Source organism: Strix uralensis, chromosome 2, assembly GCF_047716275.1.
Source record: "Strix uralensis isolate ZFMK-TIS-50842 chromosome 2, bStrUra1, whole genome shotgun sequence".
In the NCBI taxonomy this organism is placed as follows: Eukaryota; Metazoa; Chordata; class Aves; order Strigiformes; family Strigidae; genus Strix; species Strix uralensis.
The window spans coordinates 119,320,375-119,346,945 of NC_133973.1; the positions used below are offsets into that span (position 1 = coordinate 119,320,375).

The 26,571-nt window shown below is 36.9% G+C and overlaps 1 protein-coding gene across 14 annotated transcripts in view; it reads right to left on the reverse strand.

The window, feature by feature from the left end:
* The window catches only part of ZMYM2 (zinc finger MYM-type containing 2), a 99,469-nt gene that overhangs the window by 28,566 nt on the left and 44,332 nt on the right, over positions 1 to 26,571 (reverse strand). For 13 of the 14 annotated variants that reach the window (XM_074860086.1, XM_074860096.1, XM_074860094.1 and 10 more), the window contains 4 exons: positions 15,674 to 15,824; positions 14,751 to 14,866; positions 8,809 to 8,925; positions 8,057 to 8,207 (listed from right to left, as the gene is read on the reverse strand). In XM_074860086.1, coding sequence (XP_074716187.1) covers positions 8,057 to 8,207; positions 8,809 to 8,925; positions 14,751 to 14,866; positions 15,674 to 15,824 — 535 coding nt within the window. The remainder of the gene's footprint in view (positions 1 to 8,056; positions 8,208 to 8,808; positions 8,926 to 14,750; positions 14,867 to 15,673; positions 15,825 to 26,571) is intronic. The other variant, XM_074860098.1, reaches the window with a different exon arrangement.

The following is a 26,571-nucleotide window of genomic DNA, read 5'->3' on the forward strand; positions in this document are numbered from 1 at the left end:
TAGTCTACAAAAAGTTATCAGGCAAGAAATTTTCCATTCTACAGCGAAACATCTCCCACATCTCTGTGACTCATGGAAAATAATGAGCAGTGAACATTAAGTAAGGGGAAACAAAAGGTCCAACATTCCAGCCCTTAAGACTAAATGCCTGAAGAGCATGGGTCTTTATACAGATCACTGCCTACAGGGCTTCTTGCTGAAGTAGGCCTCTACAGAAGATAGAAAATCCATCTTTATAAAACTTCAGATGTTGACAGAAGACTGTTACAACCTGAAGAGTTCTAAAATGGAAGTACAGGGTTTTCTTTCTGCAACATTATGAGCAAAATTCTTCAGATTTGTGTGATATGCTTTTCAGTCTTTGTAATAGGTAACTTAATCCACCTGACCAGGGTACATTTGGTCGCTTCAAGATCTTGTCACTTCAGAAAAAAGGAAAACAAAATGCCTTTCTTCTCATAGAATGTATTTTAATTAAGTCCTTGGTACTCTGTGCATACCTACGATAAAACTTGGATTGGAATAGTAAGACTTTCTTTGAAGTATGGAGAAAGGTACTCGCCTTTGGCAAAACAGATCCTGACCTCAAACAACTTGGTCTTCGTGGTGCACAATGTAAATCCTGAATCAACAGAGCAGTAGCACCCATGCTGGCTTTGCAGATGTGACCAAGAAGTGGTCTTTAACTGACAGTACATTATGGATGAGCAATAAAAAAAGCCCTGGTTGTCTGATCTTTCCATTATCAACACTAAAATCCTGAGAGCTTGGCCAGCCTAACTCTAGTGGGGACTTGGGGTTCATGAGTATAAGCACTGCCCAAGACAAACAGCTGATAGTCCCAACGTTTTGAACAAAAAGATAGTACGGTCCTACGTTCCTCTACATTCGGTCCTATGATTTCTGCTCTACAGACAGACAAGTTACAGCGTGACCAGATGGAAACCTCTGGTGCTTTAATGCAACTCTAAGAGAAAATAGCTCTTAATTTCAAAGAAAAATGGAAGTGTAGGTCACTTGGTTCAAGCTACACAGGTCATCAGTAATGTTCTTCAGTAAAGTTCTAACAGAAGACCACCTGCAAGTCAAGAGACCATTAAGGAGCATTTTCAGACCAAGTATCTCTAACTCAAAATCTGAACCAAGCAAAAAAGAAGTAGCTGAGTATCTGCTAAATCAGTGTAAAATATCCTTAATTATGCTATTAGAATCCTGACTTCCAAGCAAAACCCAACACAAAACCTATCCCTTCTAATAGCCCTGAACTTTGGTTCCCCACATAAACTGTAGAGAGAGAATAAGGATCTTAACACATGCAACAGAGGCTTACTGACAGGACAACATGCAAGCAGTTCCTCCAAACCTTTATTTCAGGCATGTTCCAGGTCAACAGAGCTTCCTTCTCTTGGCAGACCCAAAAATTGCCAGGTCCAGCCCTGCAGATCTACCCATGGCAGGAAACATACTTCGCTTGACTGTCTGCAGACTCAGGGCAAGCAAGCTAGTAAGAACCTGATCCTATTCTACCACCAGCACCTACCTGAATTACTGGAAGTTCAGTACATTGACACATCAAGCAGCTATAAAAAAGAAATGCTGAACTAGAAACAATGCCTCAACACCAGTCTCCTTTTACCACAGAGAATAACATCTTTTATAGAAAGTAACTGTTCCATCCTAAAAGCAATTAGTTTTTTATCTTTGAAAGGCTGTACTTACTAGACTACCTTTCTCTTCCTCCAAGCTACATACAAGACTGGCTGTTCTCTCATCTTGTAATAACTTCAACTGTTATCCTTTAACAACTTCATCTACAGAAGAATAACAGGTTTGTCATATCACAAGCCTGTAGTATCAAGAAGCCTGCAGCACCACAAGTGAGGTCTTGGAAGATTTCCGGAGCTACATTCCATCCACATCTTTCTGCTGCCTTCCTCTGTATTGATTCAAAAGCAATAGCCACCTCTTCCATATCCACATTCCTGTCATCCACTGTCTCTGGTTTTACAGTAAACATCACTTTCCTTTGGAAGACAGATGCAACACATCCACTTTTGAGTCCAGCTTGGATTACCATTAAAATTGTCCCTATCCTTTAGAGGCTGTGTATCCCACTTCCCTCCTTGTCTTCTGCTGAAGAACCTTTTATTATTTTATTATTCAACTCAGTTTTTATAAAGCCTGTTTATCCTAATATTTTCTGATATTAGCTACTAGCTCCTTCATTTCTCATCCCTCCTGCTCCCATCCAGTTAATCAGTTTTGGCTTGTTTTAAAATCTTTTCAAGTTGCTTATTCTTTCAAGTTAATAAGATGCATCTTTATACGCTTTGTTCTTCTTGTGTTCATAACCTCAGCACCTTAAATTGTCATCACCCCTTATCTGCAATAGCCAATGCTGTCTTTGCTTAAAGAACTATCTCAAACCTTTTCAAAGATATGACAATGGAGTAAACACCAGAGAACGCCAGTCTAACAAGGACCACTGTAGTCAAACAATGCACAGGATTTCACTTCATATTCTTTACCATGGTGGAAACTAGCTCTCTATGAGCAAAAAAAAAATCTCAAGATTCTCCACAACCTGTAGTCAAATTAGAATTTAAATGATGTTACTTTAACAGTATCAATGTTCTCCCTCTAGAGACAGAGGGAAGATAAACATACAATCTCTTCCTCAGCATAGTTCTACCTTTTGACTTTTTCAACTACAAGAATGCTGCCAGGAGTATCAAAATCCAGGTTAACGAATTAAAATTTTCAAGTCATTCCAGAAGATATGCATCCAACAAGCACTAACTGGAAACCACATCTACACAATCAGACTCTTCCACAAATAGAATACAGCAAGAACCAACTCTCCAGATCTTCCATGTGTGTTTGTCTGGAAGGTGTGGACCTGTGCTTCCTTTCAGCATAGCCAAGAGCCTTCATTTGGTGCTGCTGCAGCAAGGGAGACTGTCAAGTACTTCACTGCTAAGTATTGGGACTTCTCCAATTCAAATATTCTGCCTTTTTAACCTTAACTCATTTTTATCAGCAGAAAAGTATCTTTGAGCTTTTACAGTAACAAAATTTGTTTGGAATAGTCATCTGCAGCTCAAAGATTTAATACCAGACTAATAAATAAGACGACATGGCCTGAACAACTGCACTGTGCCAATCAGAGCTCTCTAACAAAAACTGCCATGGATCAAACAGATGTCAGGGATGTCCCACTGTAACTACTGTCCAAAGCAGTCAAAGAAGATCGTATTCTCTCAGAATAATTCGGGCACCTCAAAATCCCTCCAAAGTTGACTTCCACTTTTCTACTAACCCGATTTGTAGGAAAGGAATACCTTCCCTCAGTAACAACATGACTCTTACAATTGTGAAAGGGCATTTTTATGGATCATACATTTTGCAGTATTTAAAACATGTTTTGCTTTTCATTTGTCCCCTTTTGTCGGGATGTTCCAACTCAGGACCAAATCAACCAAAAGAAAGCTACAAGGAAGTTGCTATTTCAGGTTAGAATTTACCTCAGAGGGACACTGTCAAAGGAAGTGGTAGAAGCAAAACCAAACTGTCTAACATGGTAGACTGAAGCTGAAAACATAGCAAGCACAAGTTATTTTAACATGGTAGGCCACTGTCAGAGCTGCAGAGAGGGAGATAACAGCTCTGTGAAGCACAAACCCAAGAGCCTGTAACAGAAGATTTTTGTTATGCAAAACACTTAACTGTGATACGAAATTTTACATATACTAAATATCTTTTCCTCTAACTACATTCTACACTATTTACCACTCCCTGATAGCTTTATGAGGTCCTACTGCAAAGCAGCATGCAGTTAGGAAGTTATAATTATGCCATAAAATTTTTCATAAAAATGGGTGCTTTACTACTGTCTTCAAAAATTTCTGTATGCTTGCCCAAATTCTGTACATTTTATTTTTAAAAGCTGTATCAGTGTCTCTAAAAATAGATAGCTGACAATGTAAACTATAAAAAAAAGCTGTCTTTAAACAGTTTCTGTAGCTCTCATGTTTAACAATAATGAAACAAAACATCAGGAATGAAGAGACTGAAGGACTGATGGCAACTCGCTTCACCTAGAGGAAGAGCACAGCAGCTCAGCGTGGCAGGGCCAGCCTACCAACCTTTACTCACTGCAGTTCTCCACACAATGGAGAAGCCCGGCAACTATAACTAAGTCTTAGCAACACTTCATATCACACATCAGTTTTGAAACCAGTTTGTTCATGTTTCTAGTAACAACAGGAATGGCTATAAATTTCAGGTAGTATCTTAACTGGTTGTGAAACATTCATATGTAAGCACCTGTATAAAATTTAACACACTCATGTTTAGGCTATTCCCACTATCTGTAATGTTTTCATATAAATCTAAAAATTAATCAGCTAAAAACCAGTATACTTCACTGAACAACCCACTGTGCAGCAGTGGTTGGAAAAATGCCACGCTAAAATCTACAATGCTTTAACTAAATATACACCTTTCCTAGACATACTCAGTTCTGAAATCACTCAATTTCTTTTTCCACTTGTCAGCTCTACGGTATTTCAAAAGGGATTATCGCTACTTAGATGAAATACCAGAATTGTCTTACACTGCGTTTAATTTGCAGAATTCGTAATTCCCAAAAACTTACTAGCATACCCTCAGGATGACAGTACAACTGATAGTTTCACAGCTGTCTTATCTGTATTATCCATTTGAAAGGAACTCCCAAGCATCAGATAACTGAGTTACTCCACAACTTACTGACCTTCTCCTTCCAGAAGCACACTACTGGATATGAATCAGGGTTATTAAAATTCACATTATAAAATTATTACAAAGCCTGTGTTATTTAAATCATAACACTTACTTCTACTGAAAAAATGTATTAAATGCAAAATAAGTCTAAAAGTAAAAAAAATTATGGTGATACTCAACATAAAATAGTTTCATTGCTAGATTGCCAAAGACTGATTTGTTCTCCTAGACCCTCAGAAGGGATATATATTAAAAAAACCCAAACTCAAAAACTTGAAGGATTAAAAACTTGCACAGCCTATCCTCAGTTGTCACTCATGCAACTATACATACATAAAAATCCACAAGCAACTTTGATCTTCTCGCTTTAGGATATATACATCTTATTTAATTTAGATACTGGTATTTTTAGAATGAGGCATTCTAGTGGCATAACACCCAGACAGTTTAATTTCCAGAGCCTCAGCACCAGGTGAACAGACTAAACTCTTTCAACTTGTCCGTTCAGGTTGTTCCTTCCCCACATAGCACCCGAGTTTTGGACAGAAACAGAAAAAGCATACTCTAATCCACAAAAGAATTAATAACCATCTTTAGCACAAATGATAAGTCAGTTCTATTTACACCTTATTGCAATGGAAGTTTCAGCTAGTCACTGCACATATTTTTAAATATCTCAAGAGAAACATATAAAGAAATAGAGTTGGAATGAAACTGCACAGAAATACTGATCCCAGAGACTTCCATGTGGATGCCAGGATTTGTGTGAAAAGATGTATGTATGTGCATGCGTAAAAAAAACTCAGGCATGAAGAATGTGAGTGAAGGAGTGATGACATCTTCAGTACTCTGGCTAGGCAGGCATAAGCAACCAAGGGGTATTTGTGGTTGATCTTACATAAGATTTCCCATCAGTTTGCTTGAAGACAAACAAATAAGCACTCCTGCAGAAATTTCAACACCTGTTTAAATTCTGTTGATTTTATTTAGGAGCCTTCTTTTATAAACACACACCTGAAATATTCCAGTATTTTCCCTCGAGAGTTCAATTTCTTCCAAAAATGCCAATAACTTTTGTGACTGAGCACCTTAGGTTATTTCTTCTCAAACTGTAATACATTGTCTTCTGGTGAAGAACAATTGCGTGCTCAACAAAATATTCTATGTTGGTGAAGTTTCTTGGAACACTTTGCAATATCAAAACCAGCATGGCCTCCATATCCAGCAAGTTTATTTGGTACGTCTACTAGTTTTTCTACTTTACAAATGGTTGGACATATTTCTGGAAAAAGGCTATGACATCAAGGGAAAACTGGTAGTGTTTGGGTGCCTGGAAAAGGGGGAAGAGAAATCTATCACCTCTGATGATAGAACTTCTATTTGTTGACCTCCACTCAAGTCCATCTAAAGACCTGGCCCTCTCCTCCCCACATCAGATCTGTTAACTCTTGGATTCTACTATTTCTGCAGCAATCAATGACAATCATTGGTTTTCCTTTACAGTACAGGACCTAGGTTGTTTATACAGAGCTTCTGTCCAGGTCAGCAGTTTATTTTCATCGGGTAACACAGACAGCTTTTTTCATATGCGTCACAAAGAGACCTAAGCTACAGCTAGCAGGTGTGTGCCATATTTATTCAAGTTACATTCTACTTAATGGTGCTTTTGATTACCTCCTCTCTATTACTCAGTTGTTCACATCACCACAGTAAGCCGATACACTTTGTTTTAATGGTAACATTTGGCGTATTCATCCTCATAAAGATCATCTTTGCTGTCAAGCTGGCAGTCCAACACATGCAAACTCAGGACACACACTAGTATGTCTGGGAATGGACTCTCCCCATTTAGTAACTGTATTCATGCAGAAGAGTGCTTTTTTTCTCTCCTTCCTCAAATTTTCCAATAGAAAATACAAGTCCTCACTTATTTCAAGTGCCCTTGTCCAGAAGTGTATTTATGGAAGTAGTAATATGGCATAGCTTGCACTATGAACATTACTGATTTTGTTGTGACACTACCAGGCTTTAATATTAGGGAGTCATACCACCAGGCTCTAGTATTAGGGAGTCCTAAGCATTCACAGTAATACCAGCATATACTGTAATCTCCAGGCCAAAGAAGTTTTGTCTTGTCTTTGGATATATTATGTGGAATAGTTTTATTCACAGAAACAATTTCTAGCCAAATGTTAATCGAGCACTGCAATGATACACTGTAAAACTGGGCCTTGCTTTGTCCTTTTTTCCTCTCCAGCTATCACTATACAATCCAGAGCACAAAAATAAAGTAGTGATGGCAAAGAAATCTAAGCCACCACAGTCCATTCATCAGAAACAGAAGTCCAGAGCTATGAGGGAATAGCATGGAAGGAAGGCTGCCCCCAGCCCCACACTCCATCCCTCTCCAGCTTAACAGGATCCCTGTTCAAGTAAATTGGTACATCTACTGTTTAATCTTCTTGAAAGCAGAGATCTTCAGTAAGGTTTATCAAATTATAGTGAAAGTGTTATTATAACTGAAGAAAAAAAATATTCACTATATCCTCCAGGGACAGGTTATCCAAACTTGTAGTTAAACTTCTAAGGTCAGGATTAAATACCAATATCAAAGGACAGCTCACCAGAAGTAGAAAGGATAGGTTCTTGTTATGACTGTATTTTGCTGTTTCCTTTAAAACAGTATTTTAATGCAACTTAAAAGAATCCTATGCCCATATAACTCCTTTTTAGTTTTTTTGAAAAACCAAATCATTAGTCAGGAAAATGATAATGACAGTAATCAACACACCCTGTAGGCATCATTTGAGTCATTGCTTGAATAACCATTCTAAGCCAATATAAAATTTCCACTGTCGTATTAAATTTTGAAAATACTAATCAAAAAGAAAGCTTGGTATTCCTCAATGCAGTTAAGTGTTGTACAGGCTCTGCTGCATAAATTTCAATAAACGAATTTATGTATCATTTTTGTGCATACATATATGTGCAGGTGCATACACATGTGCATGTGTATGTATTTATACACACATACCTCCCTAAGAGTGTTGTCCACTCTTCCTTAACCTGGAGTAAGTGGTGAAAAACTCAACAAAAGACCATAGAAGGAGCTCAGATAAATTAACAGGTACACACACTTCATTAATAATAATGAAGAAAGTTCTGTTTTAGCCTCAAGTGCAGCAGAATGAGTTGTTACTTTAAATTTTAACAGTAAATATTAACATAGTATTTCAACTGCAGTAAAACTACAATGACCAATACCTTAGGCAAAAACCAAATATATACATACCTTCACTACAAAAGGGTCTTTTGATGCCAGAGAAATTCACCGTCTCGTGCAGCGTTTTCTCTTCTTGACAGTATTCACAGTATGTAACTATGCAGTGCAGTTTCTTATAATCATCAGAACATGCTCTGCTGCAGAACTGATACACTTTGTTCTAAATGCAAAGTTGCAAAGCATCACAAATAGGGTTAATGGATAAAATCTTAAGGTCTGGATAGTGCAACTTTAATAGTTTGCCATTAGGACACAACTTTAACATGCAAAGTAAACAGAAGTGCAAACACACAATTAGGGTACGACTTCTCATGCTAGAAATTACAACTCTCAAGCTGACAGTGAGTGCTACAAATACTCATAATTTCATATGAAAATGCTAAACAGAAATATGCCAATCAATCTTAGCACATCCCGTTCAGATACTTCTCTCTGTTCAGAGAAGTGTAATAATGGTCTATCATTTCTACAGTCATACCATAACCAAAGACGAAAGCAGATTTCAAACTTACAGCTGATCTGAGAAATTACATTTTTATTTAATTCCACAGATGCTTTTTTATTTGTTATTTATGAACACAGACTTCTGCTTTTATCCACACCGAAGTTAAATAATACTCTACAGAACCAGGTAGATTTTTATAAACTTAAATTTTTAAGCTTCAATACCTTATAAAATAGCTATCTAGAAAAACTGTATTTGAGTTACAGGTTTAAACACTTCATTGTCATTCTAAAAATAACACCAAAACCCCCCTTACCTCCCATTCCAGTACTTCTGGCTTTGAACAAAAAGAACTTTTGCAATAATTACATTTCAACTGAATATCACTGGGAGACACAAACTGACCATTTGCTGAAGACTGCACACTAAGAGTCTGAAAAACATAAATATATATACACATCACTAAAAAAGAAAGTTACTTTTAAAACATGTTTTTTTCAGTTAAGACTACAGTGTTTGAGAATTTGGGAGTTTATAAACAAACTCAGGAGCACTTCTGGCAAAAGCACAGCAGGTTAAGTCTTTTCCCTTAATTCCTTTTCTCTTGTCATCTTAGGTTTTCCAATCTCGAATTTTTACCCTTGCTTCCACTGTAATTACTTTAGGTCATATTTCTTTTACCTTACCTTTCTAACGCCTATTATTTAAGGGTAGTTATAAATGCCAAAAAAAAGTATCCCAAAACTGAACACCTGTTAATCACAAAACATGTATTTTCAGATCAATATATTTCACAGCTTGCTTTATGTTTGTCACAGAAGTTCAAAGACCTACAAATAATTTCAAATCCAAACCTCACCAAGGCAGATTATCAACACCTTACCTAAGCATACCACTTGAAAATACAAACAACTTTTACTTTACAGTAAAAGGTGTTCAGTGAGAAACTCTGCATCTACTCAAATTTAGAGAAAACTAGCTAATAGTCCTAGCTGGCCTCAGTCACCACGGCAGGAAGATGCAATCATTCAAACAGCCAATCCTTAAACAATTAAGGGTTTTCAGATGGAGAAAAATATCACATATTGCATGTGTATGTATAAGAATTTAATTCTGTAACTAATTCACTTAATGCATTTCTGATGCAATCAGTAGACCGAGAATTCAATTTTACCGTATCTGTACCCTTCCCATATGTCCTATATGCCTACAGAACATTTTTGCACATTCCCTAGATCAAGCAACAACTATTGGTGTATTACGCATGCAATGTTCAAGACAAAATTTGAATCAATAGCGATCAGTCACTTGAAGAATCCAGAGAACAAATTTCTTATGTCCATTTTCTTAACAAACTTTCCAACACCGTTTGCAACAAGACAAATATATTGAAAGTTCTCTTCAGACAGATTTGTTACTGCCTTCTCTACCTTGTAACATTGAGAATTTTAACATCTTTTTTTTTTTAAGATTTAATTTAATAACATTATTTTTTTTTTAATTTTAACATTAACAATCCTGTAACATTTCTGTTACAGGATACTTTTCTTCAGACTCTCTAAGGGTTCACATGCACTAGAAAAAAAATTGTGATGAGAATGATTACTGATATGTACCTTCACGTAAGTGGACCAGTACTGCTGAGTGTTAGCTAGCAGTGCAAAAGTATCATTTTATGCAGATGCACTGATTCCGTATCAGGAGTTTGCAGACATGAAGCAGTCACGCGCATTTCCGAATCACGGACAAGACCCGAGAACGAAATGCCATATACAGCAGAAAAGATGCCAGCTTTATCCCAATGTTCCACTGTCCCATAAAAACTTTTAACAGTCTGATGCCCAAATGCAGTATTGTCATATTTGTCCCCACTGTATCCAGCAAATGTCCCTGTGGTGGAGAGGGGTTTGCTAGACTTCGGCTGCTCTAAATACATAGTTGAAGACTTGTACTAACATGGGAGCCACAAAGGCATTTTAAGATCAAGGTCCAATCTGCATTTCTGCATTTGCGGGTTTCTTCACAGAGCAAACACCATGCTCAACACGTGCTGCCATATGGGTTATGTAAGCACAATGGAAGTCCTAGAAGTTCTGGTTGAAAACAAGAAGAAATCAAGAAGCAAGTATACCTACCACCTCCAGTTCAGGAATGAAGGAGATATTAAAGAACTAGCAGATGTGACTTGTACAGAAACACTGAAGACAGAAGGAGGAATTAAGATGAAATATATTAAGTACTCATCAAAATTAAAAGCAACTGTATTTTTTATGTTTGTAATTACCTTTAAATATGGGACCAAAACACCCTATTGTGAGGGCTACAAGTAAAACAAGGGTTTTTGTTGTTTTCTGATGTATGGCACCGTTAGCTTCTTTTATTTCTTTTCCTAACTGTTTGCTGTGGTAGGCCCTACATAGTCTAGGGAGCTGGTAATTGAACAATAACAAAAGCTAGGTATGTGAGAACAATGGAGTTTGAGACTGTTTAAAATAAAAACCTTTACATCTAACTGTAGATAAGAAAAAATCTAAACAATTTAAGCATTACTGCTTCTAAAACAAAGCCAGTGTTTTTCATCGTAAACTCCTAAGGCTAACCATTTTCCCACAGAACTCGGCAAAGAACTGAATTCGTATTACTGAAAGCTCTAAACCAAGCAGAAGGTGGTAGTAAAACCAAGAGTTAATCACAAGACGACTTTGTATGCCTCCTTAAAGGATTATCTTGATTACAATTAAGGACTGCTTCTGTATAGTATTTTAATGTGTCCAGATGACACGCACATAGTATTTTCATCATCTTTCTTTGCCTCTAACTTACAAGATGCTTTGAATAGAGAATATATTTAGGTATTACTTGCAGCAAAAACATCATAAATTCACTAAAATCTTTCACAGGTCACCCTAAACAGCAAGGTTTTATTGATGTGCTTCATCAAAAATATCTTTGAGATCTATATAGATATAGACATATATATGCACTCTTTTAAATATCAAAAAATAGTTACGATTGTCTGACTTTTATTGAGCCTGCCCTGAACAACAAGAGCATGGGAAGTGCCAAGCAAAATGAAAAATCATTGTGAAGTCCTTTTCAGCATTCAATGCAATTACCTTAAACTGCTCTAAACTGCCAAATTGCTAATAAACAGTACGCAGACACAGCCTAGGACTCTTCTCCAAAGACCAGCATAGCAGCACAGCTGCTGGCCTGCCCATGCCACTGCAGCATAAATGACAGAGGAGTTATACTTGCTCAAATTGTGGAAGCATTTCTGTACATAAATGTGTATATGGAAGTGCTAGCAGGCAGCCAGACTGTGGTCAGGTTTTTTTTCAAGTTTAGAAAAAAATAACTTTGAAAGAATCAAGTTGTTCTTAACGTGAAAAAGAAAAGCAAATATGTATGAGGAATCTTTTACATATGGTCGTTCACTAGGACTGTTCCACAAGCAAAATCAAGGGCACGAAATTAAACAGCAAAGGAACCAAACACTCCCCTCACACTCATGCACATACAGAGTTTCCAGCCTCAGCGTGGAAGCTTCAGTTATTTTTATTATGATCAAATCTGGAAAAGTATTTCTGTAATAAGCACGTCAAGCTTCCTCAACACTTCCTGATGCAAAATGCTCCTTTTTTTAAATATATGTATGTGTGTGTGAAAGACAGATGTAAGGAATATCATGACAAACACAGACATCATAATGATGGTGACAGAGAACACATTAGTGAATAACCAGAGTAACCTGCTAAAACCCACTGTACTTACAACGCTTACACACACTGGTCCTCCAACTCTCCTAATACATCAATAAGTTGAAAAAAATTTTTAAATCAAAGCTTTAGCACGAATTTTCTGGAAATTTTGCATAGACTCATGTTTTGCAAGATAGCTTGTAATTTAAGTAACTTAGACAGTTGCTAACTTTGGGAAGACACTTGTACTACAGCCTCCACGTTCACAATAAATACACTGGCAGTTTATTTTTCCTTAACAGACAAGTTCGGAGCAAGATCTTCAACTGATCAGTAAAAGTACCGATAGCACAAATGCCTTAAAACAATATAACTGTGGAACAGGTCTGTCCTTAATTCTGCAATAACATCTTCCAAGACAGAGCATGAAAGAAGACAAGATACAGTCACACTATTCTACCATCAGCTACCAAACAAGAATCACATCAAGAAAGCTATTCTCCCTCTTTCACCCTCTTTCTTACAAGGATGAATGCTCTTGCAAGCTGTCTGCACAGAAGAGAATATAGATGTGGACATAAGTTGCACAACAAGCAGCTCAACTGAAACTTTCAAATACTTTAATACATTGAAACAACAGTTAGCTAGAAACAAAAGATTATTCATAACATAAAAAGACAACCTAAGTACTGTTAACAAATTGGGAATTTAAATATTCCAACCCATTTGTAAAAAAAAAGGACTAAGATTTTTGCAGAAGGGAGGCACAGACCTTAAATAGTAGTTACTCTGTTCTGAGAAGGGTAACCCCTAACAAAGGAAAACGTGTAAGAACAGGCACAGTAAGAAAAAGGGATGAATATAATTCCAGAAAATTTAAACCAGTTATCTGCATTAGTAAACAGTGAAAAATATGGAGCACCATAGTAAATTAGTTTTTTCAAAATATCATTGCAGAAAGCACTGCAATTGACCAAGTACATTAAACCATTTTCTCAATTTAGGTTCAATCTCTTATGTGTCACTTAGGTATAAAAAAAGCCCCAAGGGAACACATACAGTCTAATGCTCACGTGGCAGTATACTGTCCTTTCCACCTAAACACCAAGTGAACAGAACAAAGAAGCCATTCTTATATAATCAACTCTAATCTAATGGTGAATACACTTTATTCTTCTAGACAGTGAATACATGAAAACTACCAAAAACTAGAATTCAACAAAAATGTTTGAGCAAACTAACTGTAAGCAAGTGACCACCTACCCATTCTTGGTCTTCACTAGAAACTCACAGACTGTATGGCTGCTCTAATTAAACTCCACTACAACACTAAAGAGACAGATCTACACGTAGCACTGAAACTACAACAGAAGCATCAGCAAGGTTTCATGAAGATCAGAAATCCACAACTAGCATCAACTGATCCAGCAGTTATATTCAATAAGGTTGACTTATCTGCAAATCCAAGTAGGCCCAGGCTATATTTGTCATTCACTAGCTTTTTTTTTTCCTCAAATAGCAGAAAGGTTTTTCTCTGAGAGCTCTTGGTCTTACAGTTGATTGCAGCCCCATGTAGAATAAAATAATGCCAAATGAGTTTGCAAGAAGTATTACATATTTGTCATTACATACTAACAATCTGCATCTATTTTGTTAATCAGTTCCACTGACAGACATCTACTAAATTGGTTAGGATGGAAGCACAGAACAGAGCTAGATGATAGAGGTCCTATCCAGGGTGTATTAAGGAAGCAATTAAGAGATTGATTTGCTTTCCAGTTGACAGAAAACATCAAAGTTTAATGACAAATGGGAAAATGGGCGTAACTGTTCAACAACATGAGGCAATTATCAATTATACAGTGCACATCTGGAAAAACTGTTTTATGTGCAAAAATTGGAATGTTTTCTTTAAAAATGTTCTTTGATCACCTAGATTAATCACTACAACACATTTTACACATGCTTTAACCTTAAGTCATATTAAAAATATGACGATTTCAACAATCATAGCGGCCTCTTCTAGTGTGCCTATCATTAGGCTTGCAACACTCCGGTTTCTGGACATAATTTAAACTGCTACTTTCATCAATAAATGTTCTAATCGCTTAGGCTCTAACCTTTAATTTCAGAGACAGTCACTATTCCCCATGACACACCTTTGTTAGTACAATATTCAACAGGAGAATTTTGTTACAGTATGTAGTAGAAAGAGATTAAATTAATTGATCTTCAATGCAAAACAGCAAGGCTCATCTCCATAAAGAGGCTGAGGTGGTAAAAATAAGATGAGCAGAGATACTGCTTTGTGTTTTCTTATGGTATCAAGGAGAAATAGGTCGTTATTATCCAATTTTGTAAGTTTAAGATAGGAGCTAATGTTATCATTATAAAACAGTACTTTGATCAAAGAAATTGTTATGATCCAGAAGCATCTGTTATGATAATTATAACTCAAATGTGTATATACAAGCAAGTTAGTTTAATATGCAAATACTTAACACAAACACAGGTACACAAATATTTAAGGAGGAAAAGATTTAACACAACAGCTAACCTGAAATTTAGCTACACAACTGGAACTGCAAAAGTTGTACAGTTTTCCATCAGGCATTGTGGCTTGATATTGAGGTAAAGAGTTTCGTTTACAAAAGTGGCAAATAATTCCCATACCTAAAAGAAAAATGTAGTTTACAAACAAAATAAACACAAAATAGTAGTGCAAAAAAAAAAAAAAAACCACCCTGGATTACAGGTCAGCTCTTCCCACCACTTCAATGTAAAAAGCTAAGATTTGTCTCTTTTCCAGTTAAGCTTCTACAAGTCAGATAAAAGAAATTGCAGAGGTTTTGCTGAATTCTTCCATTAAAGATCAGCATTAAATATGAAATTGCACCTTCTTCTGTAAAATTCACCAAAGCATTTTCAACTTTTAGTTTGCGGAATTGAGATTTATGCCAGCTCTGCATATCAAAGAATACATGTTTTGAGTTATTTACCAGTTCCTCTCACCTAGATTAAAAATTTTACCTAGAGAATATCCATATACATTGTAACTACCTCTATCCCTCTCCAGCTGTTGCTTGAGGAGATAAAATGGGGTGGGGTTGGATCATGGACAAGAGAACAGTAATTCACACATGAAAATTGCACTATCATCTACAGGGGCAGTATCACTGTGACACATCAGAGCAGATTATGTCTCAACATTTTTTTCTCAGGAAGCCTAAGACAGTTGAAAACTGTTTCCAACATCAAGCAAAAAGGCCAGTGGGGAAAATGACCCCTCATGGGTCCATTTACTAGTGCTGAACATAAGATGATATTTTTCTTTTTCTTTTTAAAAAATGATTTTTAAAAACCTATAAAGTTTCTGCATAGATTAGTTCTAAAACAAAACCACCCACCCCCAGTGTTCAGACTTTAAAAAAAAAAGTCTACTCTTATCATTGATGAAAATCCATCATCCTTTTCACTTACTTTGTGATTTTGCATATTTTGATTTGTGTGTATTCATGCATGCAGTTGAGCAGTATGGCTCCATATATCCATTAGGTCCTATGCACTGAGTCATTTCAAAAAACCTGCACTGAGCTCTGCAGCCAGTACAAGATGTTAATTTGCCATATTTCTAAAACATAAAACAAAGCAAAAAAATGCATTAGTTAAAACTATGTTTGGATTTTGGTTTTAAATTATGGCATAACAAACACAGTGGGGAACTTATTTACTTCTGCAATTTACTCTCCGTCAGAACCTTTCTATATGAACTCTCATGATCATCCTCTCAAGAGTATTCAGCACTATGGTTGGGTCTCTTTACTCCTGGAGGTGGTAAGCTGGCTAAAACTAAACTTCTGTGTAAAGACAAAAACCAACACACACCCCCCTCAAAAACACCCAAACAAACAACCAAAAAAACCCCAAACCCCACCACCTGCAAACTATGAACTGTGGTAAGAGTATACAGCAAATTGTGCTTAGTTGGAAAGTTTGAAACAACTCTGTTTCTCTCTCCTTGTTGATGGGACAATGGTTGTAAGAAAAGAAACAGGAGTCTGGCATAGCAAAGATAAAGGATAAATAATGGTGCTAAACTTTGAAATAAATTTGTATTCTCCAAATGATAACATCCTTAATATTATCAGGTATGAGCTAGGCGTAGCAGTTTCTTGGCAACAGCGCTGTTAGGAGAACCTCTAAGTTCTCAACTCCCCTAGTTCCACTCCTCCAGACACAAGAAACATACTGCAGAGTTCCTATGATCCTCACTGGATCCAAAGAAGAACTGTGACTCCATAAACCTGGTAACAGACCCAATTTTGACATCTCTCAACACAGCAGTCAATCAACAGTTTTCCACAGAAGGGAACAAGTGTTCTATAAAAAGCACAGAAAAGTCACACCAAGCAGAAATACCAATGACACAGCCAACACACAAAATCAATAGTTCTGATCTGCTACATGTATTACATACTTCAGTGTTAGGCAAATATCTCAAGCACCATAAAGCAAGTTCCAGAAAAAATTGTCTAGACACCTTCCCTGCCCATAGAAATAGTATCATGGTTTTGAACATGATCACAGAGAATTCCTTATTTGAACAGCGATGAGTCTTCTATCAGACAGGCTCTCTCCTTATTGAGTATTAGAAAATACTCTATCGACACTTAGGCACTTAAGATTTCTTCCCTTTTGTTGAGAAATTATTTTGGCACTACCCCTCCTCTCCCTCTTTCCCTCTTCTCAAGTACTGAAGGGGGAAGGAAAGGCAAAGCATGTTTCATAGGTGCTTCACTTTGTTCAGAGTAACAGAAGCTTCAGTGGGTATCTTTGCTCTCCCTATCTTTACCTACCTACATTTGAGAACTAGCTAAATCCAGTCTTAGAGACAACCAGAGAGGAAACTTACGATTTCATAACACGTACATAAAAGCATACAAATACACATGCCTCTGACACAAACTGGGTACAGCACCTTGCAAAGGCCAGCAAAATTTCAAAATACCACGCAACTTCACAATTCCCACATGCTGCTTTGATGAAACCTTTGCTGTGGATTTCCTCCAAAAAGGAATAAGTGTCAAGATATCAAGCTCCCACCTAGAGGAGGGTACTTGATACAACTCCAGGACCCTCCTTCCCATCTCTATTTTTTTTCCGTTTGCTTTTAAAAATGTTACCCATCCCCTAATAATCCTCCTCGTCAGCCACAATATTGACAAAATTCACATTAAGTACCAAGACCAAAATGCAGCGATTATACTGTTCTGTGAGTTAGAGCTATTCTGACAATACACATCCATCTCCTCTGGCAGGCTAATAGACAAAAGCAAGGCATCAAGAATTACCATCGAGAATATAGAAGATCACAATTTACAAAGGACTTGAGTTTTTGGAACAAGCTTAATGGACAACCACCATCAAAAAATCTGCATGCGCAAATAGCCTTGGTACCTCTACAATAAAACAAAATGTAAATCTAGAAGCACTGATGCAAATATGCTGACAAACAGCTTATCAAACAGCGTTCAGGAATATAATCAGAAAACAATGCACAGATAAGGAAAGCTTTCACAAGTTCTACGTCTGAAAGAAAAATCAAACTGAGGCCATGATGACTTCAAGAGACAGATGAAAATATAGGTTAAAATAAATGAATTTACAGTAAACTGATCAGAGCATAGTCAGAGAAGATTGTATCAACAGATTATGTGTTTCAACAAAAATCCCTTAAAAGTAGAAATAGCTTTTGCTAACCAGCATCTCAAATATCTCATTATTTAACTGATGTCAAGAAAGGACTATGCCCACAAAGTACAGTGCAGCAGCACATCCATCACTTCCAAATTTCAAACATCCTTATAATAATGGAGTTGTTTACCGATTTCACTCTAAATCTTTCAGACTTAAAAGCAACAAGAACCTTTATTAATATCTAGTAATAACCTAGCAAAACTAGATCCAAATTATCAAGAGTACAAAGAACATGAATTTCCGGAAGACACATGAAGGATGCTGAAGATTCTGTGGGTAGAAACAAAAGCGTAACAGCAAAGCTCTCACTTTACTCGTCATAGCAACTAAGAAGAGTGTTTGAGCATTTCTGCATTATTAGAAGTTTAAACATGTTGTTACACAAATGAAAGAGACACCAGTGAAGAAAGAAGAAATTAAAAGGTCTGAAACTTCTTCAACCTTACTGCTCCCTAAACCTTGTAATCATCTCCTTCAAGTTGAACTTTTTTCCTGTATTTCTATTACTCTTGCCAGCACTCCCCAAACTTCCAAGTTTGAATATTAAAACCGTTCAAAAACAAGGACTATAACACTATTATAAAAGAGATTAAAGCATACCTGAAAGTATTCAATCAGCATTACACAGGTGTCTCAAACTTTTAATAGTTTAACTCAAAGGCTTCCTCTGTTGCAGGGAACCTCATTCTGTACTCTCCCATATGTTTTTAGATAGCCATAATGCAAACTAAGAGTTTTCTCTTGTTCTTAAGTGTCAAATTTCCAGATGAGACTCTCTCTTCTCAAGGTTCTCAGGTAACTTACATGCCTACTAAGACATTCATCACAACATGTTATCTTTCATCTCTAAGAATCTGCAGTATTAGTTTCATTCTGTAGAAGAATTAACATTTGAGAATCCTTTTCCCTAGAAGTATCCGTCTAACTGGAATAAACAAACAGAAGATTCACTAAAACTAAGGAGAACTACAGTAATACATAGGGTCAGAGAGCATTCTTACAAGGTAAGGACTTTTAGCCAGGAAACAAGGTAACTTAAGAGGATAATGACAGAACCAAAAATGGTAGAATATGGGGCACTATGAATCAACTGTTGTCTTTTCTAATATTAACAACTATGCGAAATCACAGGAACATCAACAGAAGTCTCAAAAGAAAAAACAGGAGGCAGATCTTCACATAACAAACAGCAGGTCAGCAGAACTTACTGAAGAGTGTCATGGTTGGAACTGCTTATGTGTTCACAAGGAAAAGCACTAATTAAAGAGATTTACTAAAAACAGCATACAGAAATATTGCATAAAGTTCAAGAGATCCTCTGACCTCTAGAGTCAGAAGCCAAGAGAATGCTCAGGGGAAAAAATCCTAGCGTCCTGCCCTGTTCTTACTCTTCCCTGCATGCCCACTTACGTACACTGCTGGAGTCCCAATCCCTGATCTGAACCAGAATGGCTGTTCTCGTGTTCTTACTACAGAACATTTTTCTTTTTAATTGAATATTTTAACCACCTTCAAGGAAAAGTGGGTGTTCAGAAAATAAATTAAGGAAAATGTTGTTGGTATTTCATGGCAGGAGACAAACCCCCAAACTTCCTGACACTTTATTTTAAAAATCACTGCTTCATTCTTTGTTACAGAAGTATAGAATCACAGAATCATGTAGATTGGAGGGGACCTCCAGAGGTCAAGTATAACCTTCTGCTCCAAGCAACTCCAGAGCTGGTTGGTCAAGATCTTGTCTCAAGCATCTCCGAGGATGAGCATTCCAAAACGTCTCTGGAGGATTTCACCACCCTCACAGAAAAAAAAACTCTTCCTCTTATCTGAATCAAGTTTCTCTTTGTTTACAAGTTGTGTCTCTTGCCTCTCATCCTGCCACTGTGCACTACTCAAAGGAGTCCAACTTTGCCCTCTCTATACCCTCCCATTACATAACTAACCCCCCTTCAGTCTTCTCAAGGTCCAACAAACTAAGGTCTCCCAAGCCTGTCCTACTATGTCATGTGCTCCAGCCCTCTAAACATCTTGGTAGGTCTCCATTGAACTTGCACCAGTATGCCAACGCCTTTCATCCTGTGGAATCCAAGACTGGACACAGTCCTCCAGATGCAGTCTCAGAAGTGCAGAAGGATGGGGGGGAACAGGGCACAGAAATCACCTCCCTTGACCTGCTGGCTACACTCTTGCTAATATAGCAATAGGTTGCCCAGAGAGACTGTTGAGTCCCCATCCTTGGAGATACTCAAAACTCAAACGGACATGGTCCTTTATGACCTGCTCCAGGTGACCCTGCTTGAGCAGGAGGGTGGACAAGACGACCTCCAGAGGTCCCTTCCAACCTCAAGTATTCTGTGATACTATCCAGGATGCAGTTGGCCATCTCTGCTGCAAGGGCACACTGCTAACTGTTCAACTTGTTGTCCACCTGGACACCCAAGTCTTTTTCTGCAAAGCTGCTTTCTTGGCAGGTACCTTATATTTCAGGTGAAGTACTGACTTCATCTTGCACTCCTCATGATATTACAGTGGTATGCAAAAGTGATTAGACAAAAACCTGCACGTTCAATCTAGTCTCAGTTTCAAGTTTCCTTCAAAGATGGAATTAACTCAGAACCAATCGACAAGAGAAAGTATCAAGCATTTTCCTTCCCAGGACCACTTCTGGCAAATCCAAATCTACAGTGTCTTACAAAAATATATGCAAGTTTAAGGACTGCAATTTTAAGGAAAATGTTAAGTAAAAACACTGCTATCAAATTAGTGAAGAAAATTCTATCATTTAGATTATTAAGTACAAAAAAATTAAGTTAGCCCAGGGGCAAAATTTATAGAGAATAATGGCCCACTGCCCTCTGAGGGGAAGCTTGATGCAAAGTAGTCTGACTACACCTCTCCCTCACTACTCCACCTCGATTCTGCATTGCATATCTGACCTCTTCCAAAGCATAAAGTCTAAGATAAATGCAGAAGCCTGCATATGCTTCTGTTCTTATTATATTTGATCCTAAACTCACTCCTTATTCATGAGCTGTTTTTATACCCTATTAGAGACTTAATTCTAGAAATCGGGTCTACTTCACAATAGGTATCTCATGATAGATAACAGAGAAAAGACGTATTATAGAATGCCTCACGCGATTCAAAAATTCTTACAAATTATTAGTCCTATATACATTTCAAATCTTCATTCTGTCCACCGAATAGTGTTGAACTCAAACTGGCAACTACAAAAGCGGCTATCAAGATGCAAGACAAAACAGATGAATGGGATATATGCCAGAAATACAAGTATTGTCACAACAGAAATTCAAATTCCTGGAAATAAGAGAAAATTCACTTGGAGGGTTTCTGAGGAATGTTTATTCTTGCCATTATTAGCAACAATCATTTTAGAAGGAATCTTGATCTTCCTTTACATCTTACTGAAAGGATCATGAAAGCTGAAGTCTAGAGCTCTTCTTGCATGCATCCTACTAAGAAGAAAGATCAAGCCCCAAAATAAATATCAGACCAATACTATAATGTTTGCAACTGAAACTGATGAAAGTCTCTGTTCTTGAACTTCCTGGCTGCAAGAGTATTTCAATAAAGCTATTAGTGCCTTGAATCTAGGCATCTCTGCTACAGACTTTTGTTCTTGACCAAAAAAAGCAGTATCACCTGCTTCACGTGCCTCCAGAAGGATAGAGTGCAAGATGAAGAACATGCCTGCAGTGTAAGAGCACATTCTTGCTACAACTTCTCCCATGCAAGGGCAAGCCGATCAAGAACACAAGAATACCAGCTGACTGCTACAACACTCTGTAGCAGCCCAAAGATTTGTTTCCAGTTGAAGGAAATGCTTTACAGTTACACATCTATGGTCCATGGTAAAACAGGTTGGTACATACTTCTCAATCCACGCAAACTTCTCTTTGGTAGCTTTACAGAGTAACAGTTACGGATTAGAAATAAGATAAATACCAGGAAAGCTTCCAGAAAAGAATATTCTGGGACAGAAACACAGTCAACCTGTGTTCAAATGGAAAGGTAGAGAAAGAAGAGAAATTTTCTGTAAGTAGGAAAGCAGAGATATTCACTACATAAGAGTTCTATGATAACAGAGATTCATTTGCAAGGCAATCAAGAAAACAGCAGCTAAACTAGTTCAGATTTATTTGAAAGAAGGATGGTCCGGATGGATCCAGAAGCAACACGCACGTCTAAGAAAAGAACCAGATGTCAGCAGAATCTGTAACAGCAAAGAAAGAAGAAACTGTATTATTTATTCAGTCTTTTGAAATACCATACCCAAACCATCTCTCCCCCAGGAATAACAACTGCAAACTCTTCCCTGCTCCAATATAAGAGATTAATATTAGTAACACCTCAAAAGCATTTGCCCAAGTTTTAAGAGCAAAAGCTGAAGTAATTGCTTTTGTGGCCCTTGAACACTAAATGATTTGTGTTTATGTTCCATCAGCTAAATTCTACAAACAGCCAAATTGGTAACTTGTCCAGTAACATTTCTCTGGCATCTCCAACTGCCAGTGCTCCCTCTTCTTGCCAGTTTTGTTCCCACTCTGAAGACACCTGCCTTTATGCCTTTAAGAAACACAGAGCTGAAACCCTGTCTCAAAAAGCAAGTTACTCTTACATTAACTGAATGTTTTGGCTGTTTCTGTTTTACCTTTTCTCCCTCTTCCCCTCAACCCTGTCCAATTATTCCAGGTACAGCAGTGTATGGATGTGGTTATATCCACCCTAACTCCAATACCTAGTCATACCACCTCCTTGCTTCCTCTTCCTAAGAATTTCCTGTGTTCCCACACAGATCACACCTCACAATTTTGACTATTGCAAGTACTTTTCTTCAGAACTACAAATCTCTTTTAACATCTCTGATGTACCTATCTCACTTTATCTTCTAAAATATTGACGAAATAACATCCTGAACACTTACTATGTGTTATGTGATATTCAGATGCCTAAGGAAGTTGATTATATAGTTTTTATTGAAGAGCAGCAAATTCTACAGTTGAAGACACATGTCTGAAGCAGAAATGGCAAAATAAGTGGTTCCAGAAAACAGGAGTAAATAAAAGGTAGAAGAAAAGGTAGAACAATAGGATAGTTTCTAGAAGGGCTTGATTTGCATCAGACACACAAGAAACTTGGAGGCTTAAACACAACAAGCCTCAAAAACACCCCCACACCACTCAGCAGGAAGAAAAGAGAATTGATTATTTCTCAGTTGATAAAGATTTCTGTCATTTAACCATGGCAGACGGGTTAAAAAGCATCTAGCCATCTCCATTTGTAGAAGTGTACATAGTATCAGATATCAGTATTATCACACATTACTTAATACCAAACTAAGTATTACCTGAAGTGAGACAGAAGTGGTTTACCATATGAGGAAGAGACTCCACTATTAAATCACAGTTTGAACTGGCTGAAACGACAGAACTTCTCTTTAAAAGTGACCAGAAATTAAAAAAATAAAATTTGAAAAGTCAGTATTTCTATCACTTCAGTGTGAAGGGGCTGTTGAACTCTCACAATTACTGGTTTTGTCAACAGTATTTACTCTCAAAATAGATACTTGGAAATGAGAATTTACAAAGCAGTAACAACAGCAGGAAGCAGCAGATCTTGTAGTTAATTGTACTATCAAAATAAAAAGAAGGACAGATCTGTCTTAACAGCAAAGCAGCACAGAAAAAGAACAGACACTGCAGGGGACAAGACAAAGTTGAAAACCGTAGATGCTTCCACTGAAGTACTACATGACAAGACATTCTATCATAGCATTCAGTGAAATTTAAACCAGTTGATATCAATATATTTTGTGAGACTAAGTACAAACTCTACATAAGCAATGAATTGTAAGTTGCAGAACTGATACGCATATTACTATATACAGTGAAGGCTCCTAAACCTCTGCACACAGATAAAGCAGATGAAGTAAGTTTTAAGAGTTTCACAGAAGCAGTTGTTTAGCAAGGAGCAGAACTTGAAACAAGGAAGCACAACTGCCTAGGTTAGGTTTTCTCTATTGCTTGTAAGTGAATAGCTTAAAGGGATGGCATAGCCTGATTAGTCTTGAAGCATGTTCAGCAGTAAGTCTTCAATCTAATCAGGGAAGTCAATCAAATGAACTTTTACGCAGTACTGAAGGAAAATTTTCAGTAGAAGAAAAGACACTGCAAGCATCCTCTCCAACTAGGAAAATACTCATTAGACTTCCATTCACCTGGTAGTCACTTCATACCAGAGCTATTAAGAAGCCTGTGAAGAAACAGGTAGACCTCCTTCCCCCCTTCTTGACAGCACACGAAGACCATCACCTCTAAGAAGCACCCAAAGCAAGCAAATCCCAGGTCATACTCTAACAAGAAGAATTTTAGTTATGGAAACAAAGCAAAAAAAAAAGTGAAGGAACATTTTAAATTAGCAAAGCATTAAATGCTTTCACAGCAAAATCAAGAGCACTGTGGACTGATCAGGCCAGTAAGCAAAGCAGTTAAAGACTGTTATTTTTAAAACTAGACACAGACTCAGCTTTTTCTTAGTTGAACAGCTGAACATTAAAAAGTATGGTTGGTTGCACAAGCCAAGTCACAGACTTCACATGTTCCTTAGAACAAAGTTTTAAAGCCTGTACCCAAATCCAGCAAATCAGGACACAGAGAACATGGTAACTGCCTTGAAAAGGAAGTCAAGTAATTTTATAGAGAGAGAAAATATGCAATAGTCTCAGAAACAGAAACACTGAAACAACATATGTGCTTTTGGTTAATGTGTCTTCATGGCAGACACATTTGGGGTCTGTTTAAATTAGTTGCATAGATACTAATTTTTAAATGAATCACTTAAGTTATTTTTTAAAACGGTGAAGTTCTTGTTTTAATTATATGAAATGCCTACTCGAAGAAATATTTCGCCATTTGCACAATTTAGCCACCTGTCAGATATGATCTCATTCTCTTCTAGCAGTTTTTTGTTTTATTTATTCTGTTTAGTGTCATTCTTTAAGTCCATCTTGCCCCTCTACACATGAAGAGTTTGAACCTCAGTGCAACAGGTAAAGAATTTATTATCTTGTAGTAGTAGTCTTCTTCAGGTTAAAAGAAAATAACCACTTCCAATAAGGGTTTTGTTTTGACATTTCTTCTAAATTGTCACAGTAATTTCATTTTTGGAGGAAGGATTTTATCATTGTTTTCTCTTTTTTAAAAAAGCTTTACTTGCACTTAGCTGTGTTCATGAATGGCTGTCGTGCCATCAGGAAATCACAATGCTCTTGCATATAACCACACTGAGCATTAGTTAGACTGTTTATTTATACATTTTTAAATCTTACACAATTTATGAATCTATTTAATTTTTATACCTTTTTTAATATGAAAGAAACCTAAGCTCTGTAATTACTTCAGTTTTAGGTAAGAAAGAACCTCTCGGAAAAGCAAAATACAGTATGCAATGTATTTGTGTATCAGCTTTAAAGCAGGGTCTTAAACTGCTATGTAGAAAGCTAAGTGCATTCATCACCTTGACAGGTGACTTAGAACACTTCAGAAAAAAACCTACTCCCCAACCCAGGAATAACACTGTTTCCTACTCCCACCAACAGTCTAAAGCAGAAGAAACCCTTTGTAGCGATGGATTATTTGCAGTCAGTGGCCATTCCGAGAGCCACTGTAATTTTTATTACCCACAATATTAATTTTTTCATTCCAGGAAGAAAAAATGTCCATGATAAGTTACTGAAAATTAATTGTTCAAATCAGTGTAATATTTATTTAAAAAATTAGGGATTAAGTATATAGATAGGTACAAGTAGTAAGAATCAGTTTGCATTTATTACTACTACAAACGTATAGCATATTGTTAGGTGTATGACATTTACAATAGAAACTGCTTAATACAAAGCTCATACCAGTAAGACCTATGTATTTTACAAGTGTTTGTAAGAAAACATTTGCCAAAATTTGTGACACACAATAATCAGTTGTACAACACAATGCTGTAATCAAATGATACATCAACTTTTCCTATATTATTGATTCCATTAAGTTTATTTCAGTATGTAATAGCAACTCTCCCACATTCTCTCCTTCACCTGTCTCCTTTAAAAGCAAGGTCTAATAAACATTTCCAAGAAAACAATTTTACGACTGAACAAAGCAACCTACAATTTACCAATTGTGGCCCAATGAGTTCTCAGTGACATTTTCCAAAGTCTAAATTCCTTCTTTAAGAACAGAGTTCCTTGAAAACATTCAGTTCAAAAAAAAAAATTAATGTAAATGGAAGTTCAAACCTAACTAAATCCTGCTAGGCAACTAAATATTCTCAAATAATTGTGTCCTGAGCAACTTTGACACCTACAACATACACTAAAACACTCCTAATTTTATACTTTGAGCTTCTCTTAATATCCAAAATACCCCAAAACCCCCAACACTCCAGAAACATTTGAAACCTACCAGTTAAGAATTACACTAAATCACCACTCCAAACCAGATGCACATGAGCACTTGAATTAAGCTTCTCACAGCCTATTACAGTTCCCCAGACCAAATATTTTCACAAAAGAATTAAGAACTTGCTTGAATAAAGTCTGCTGTCAGAACTGA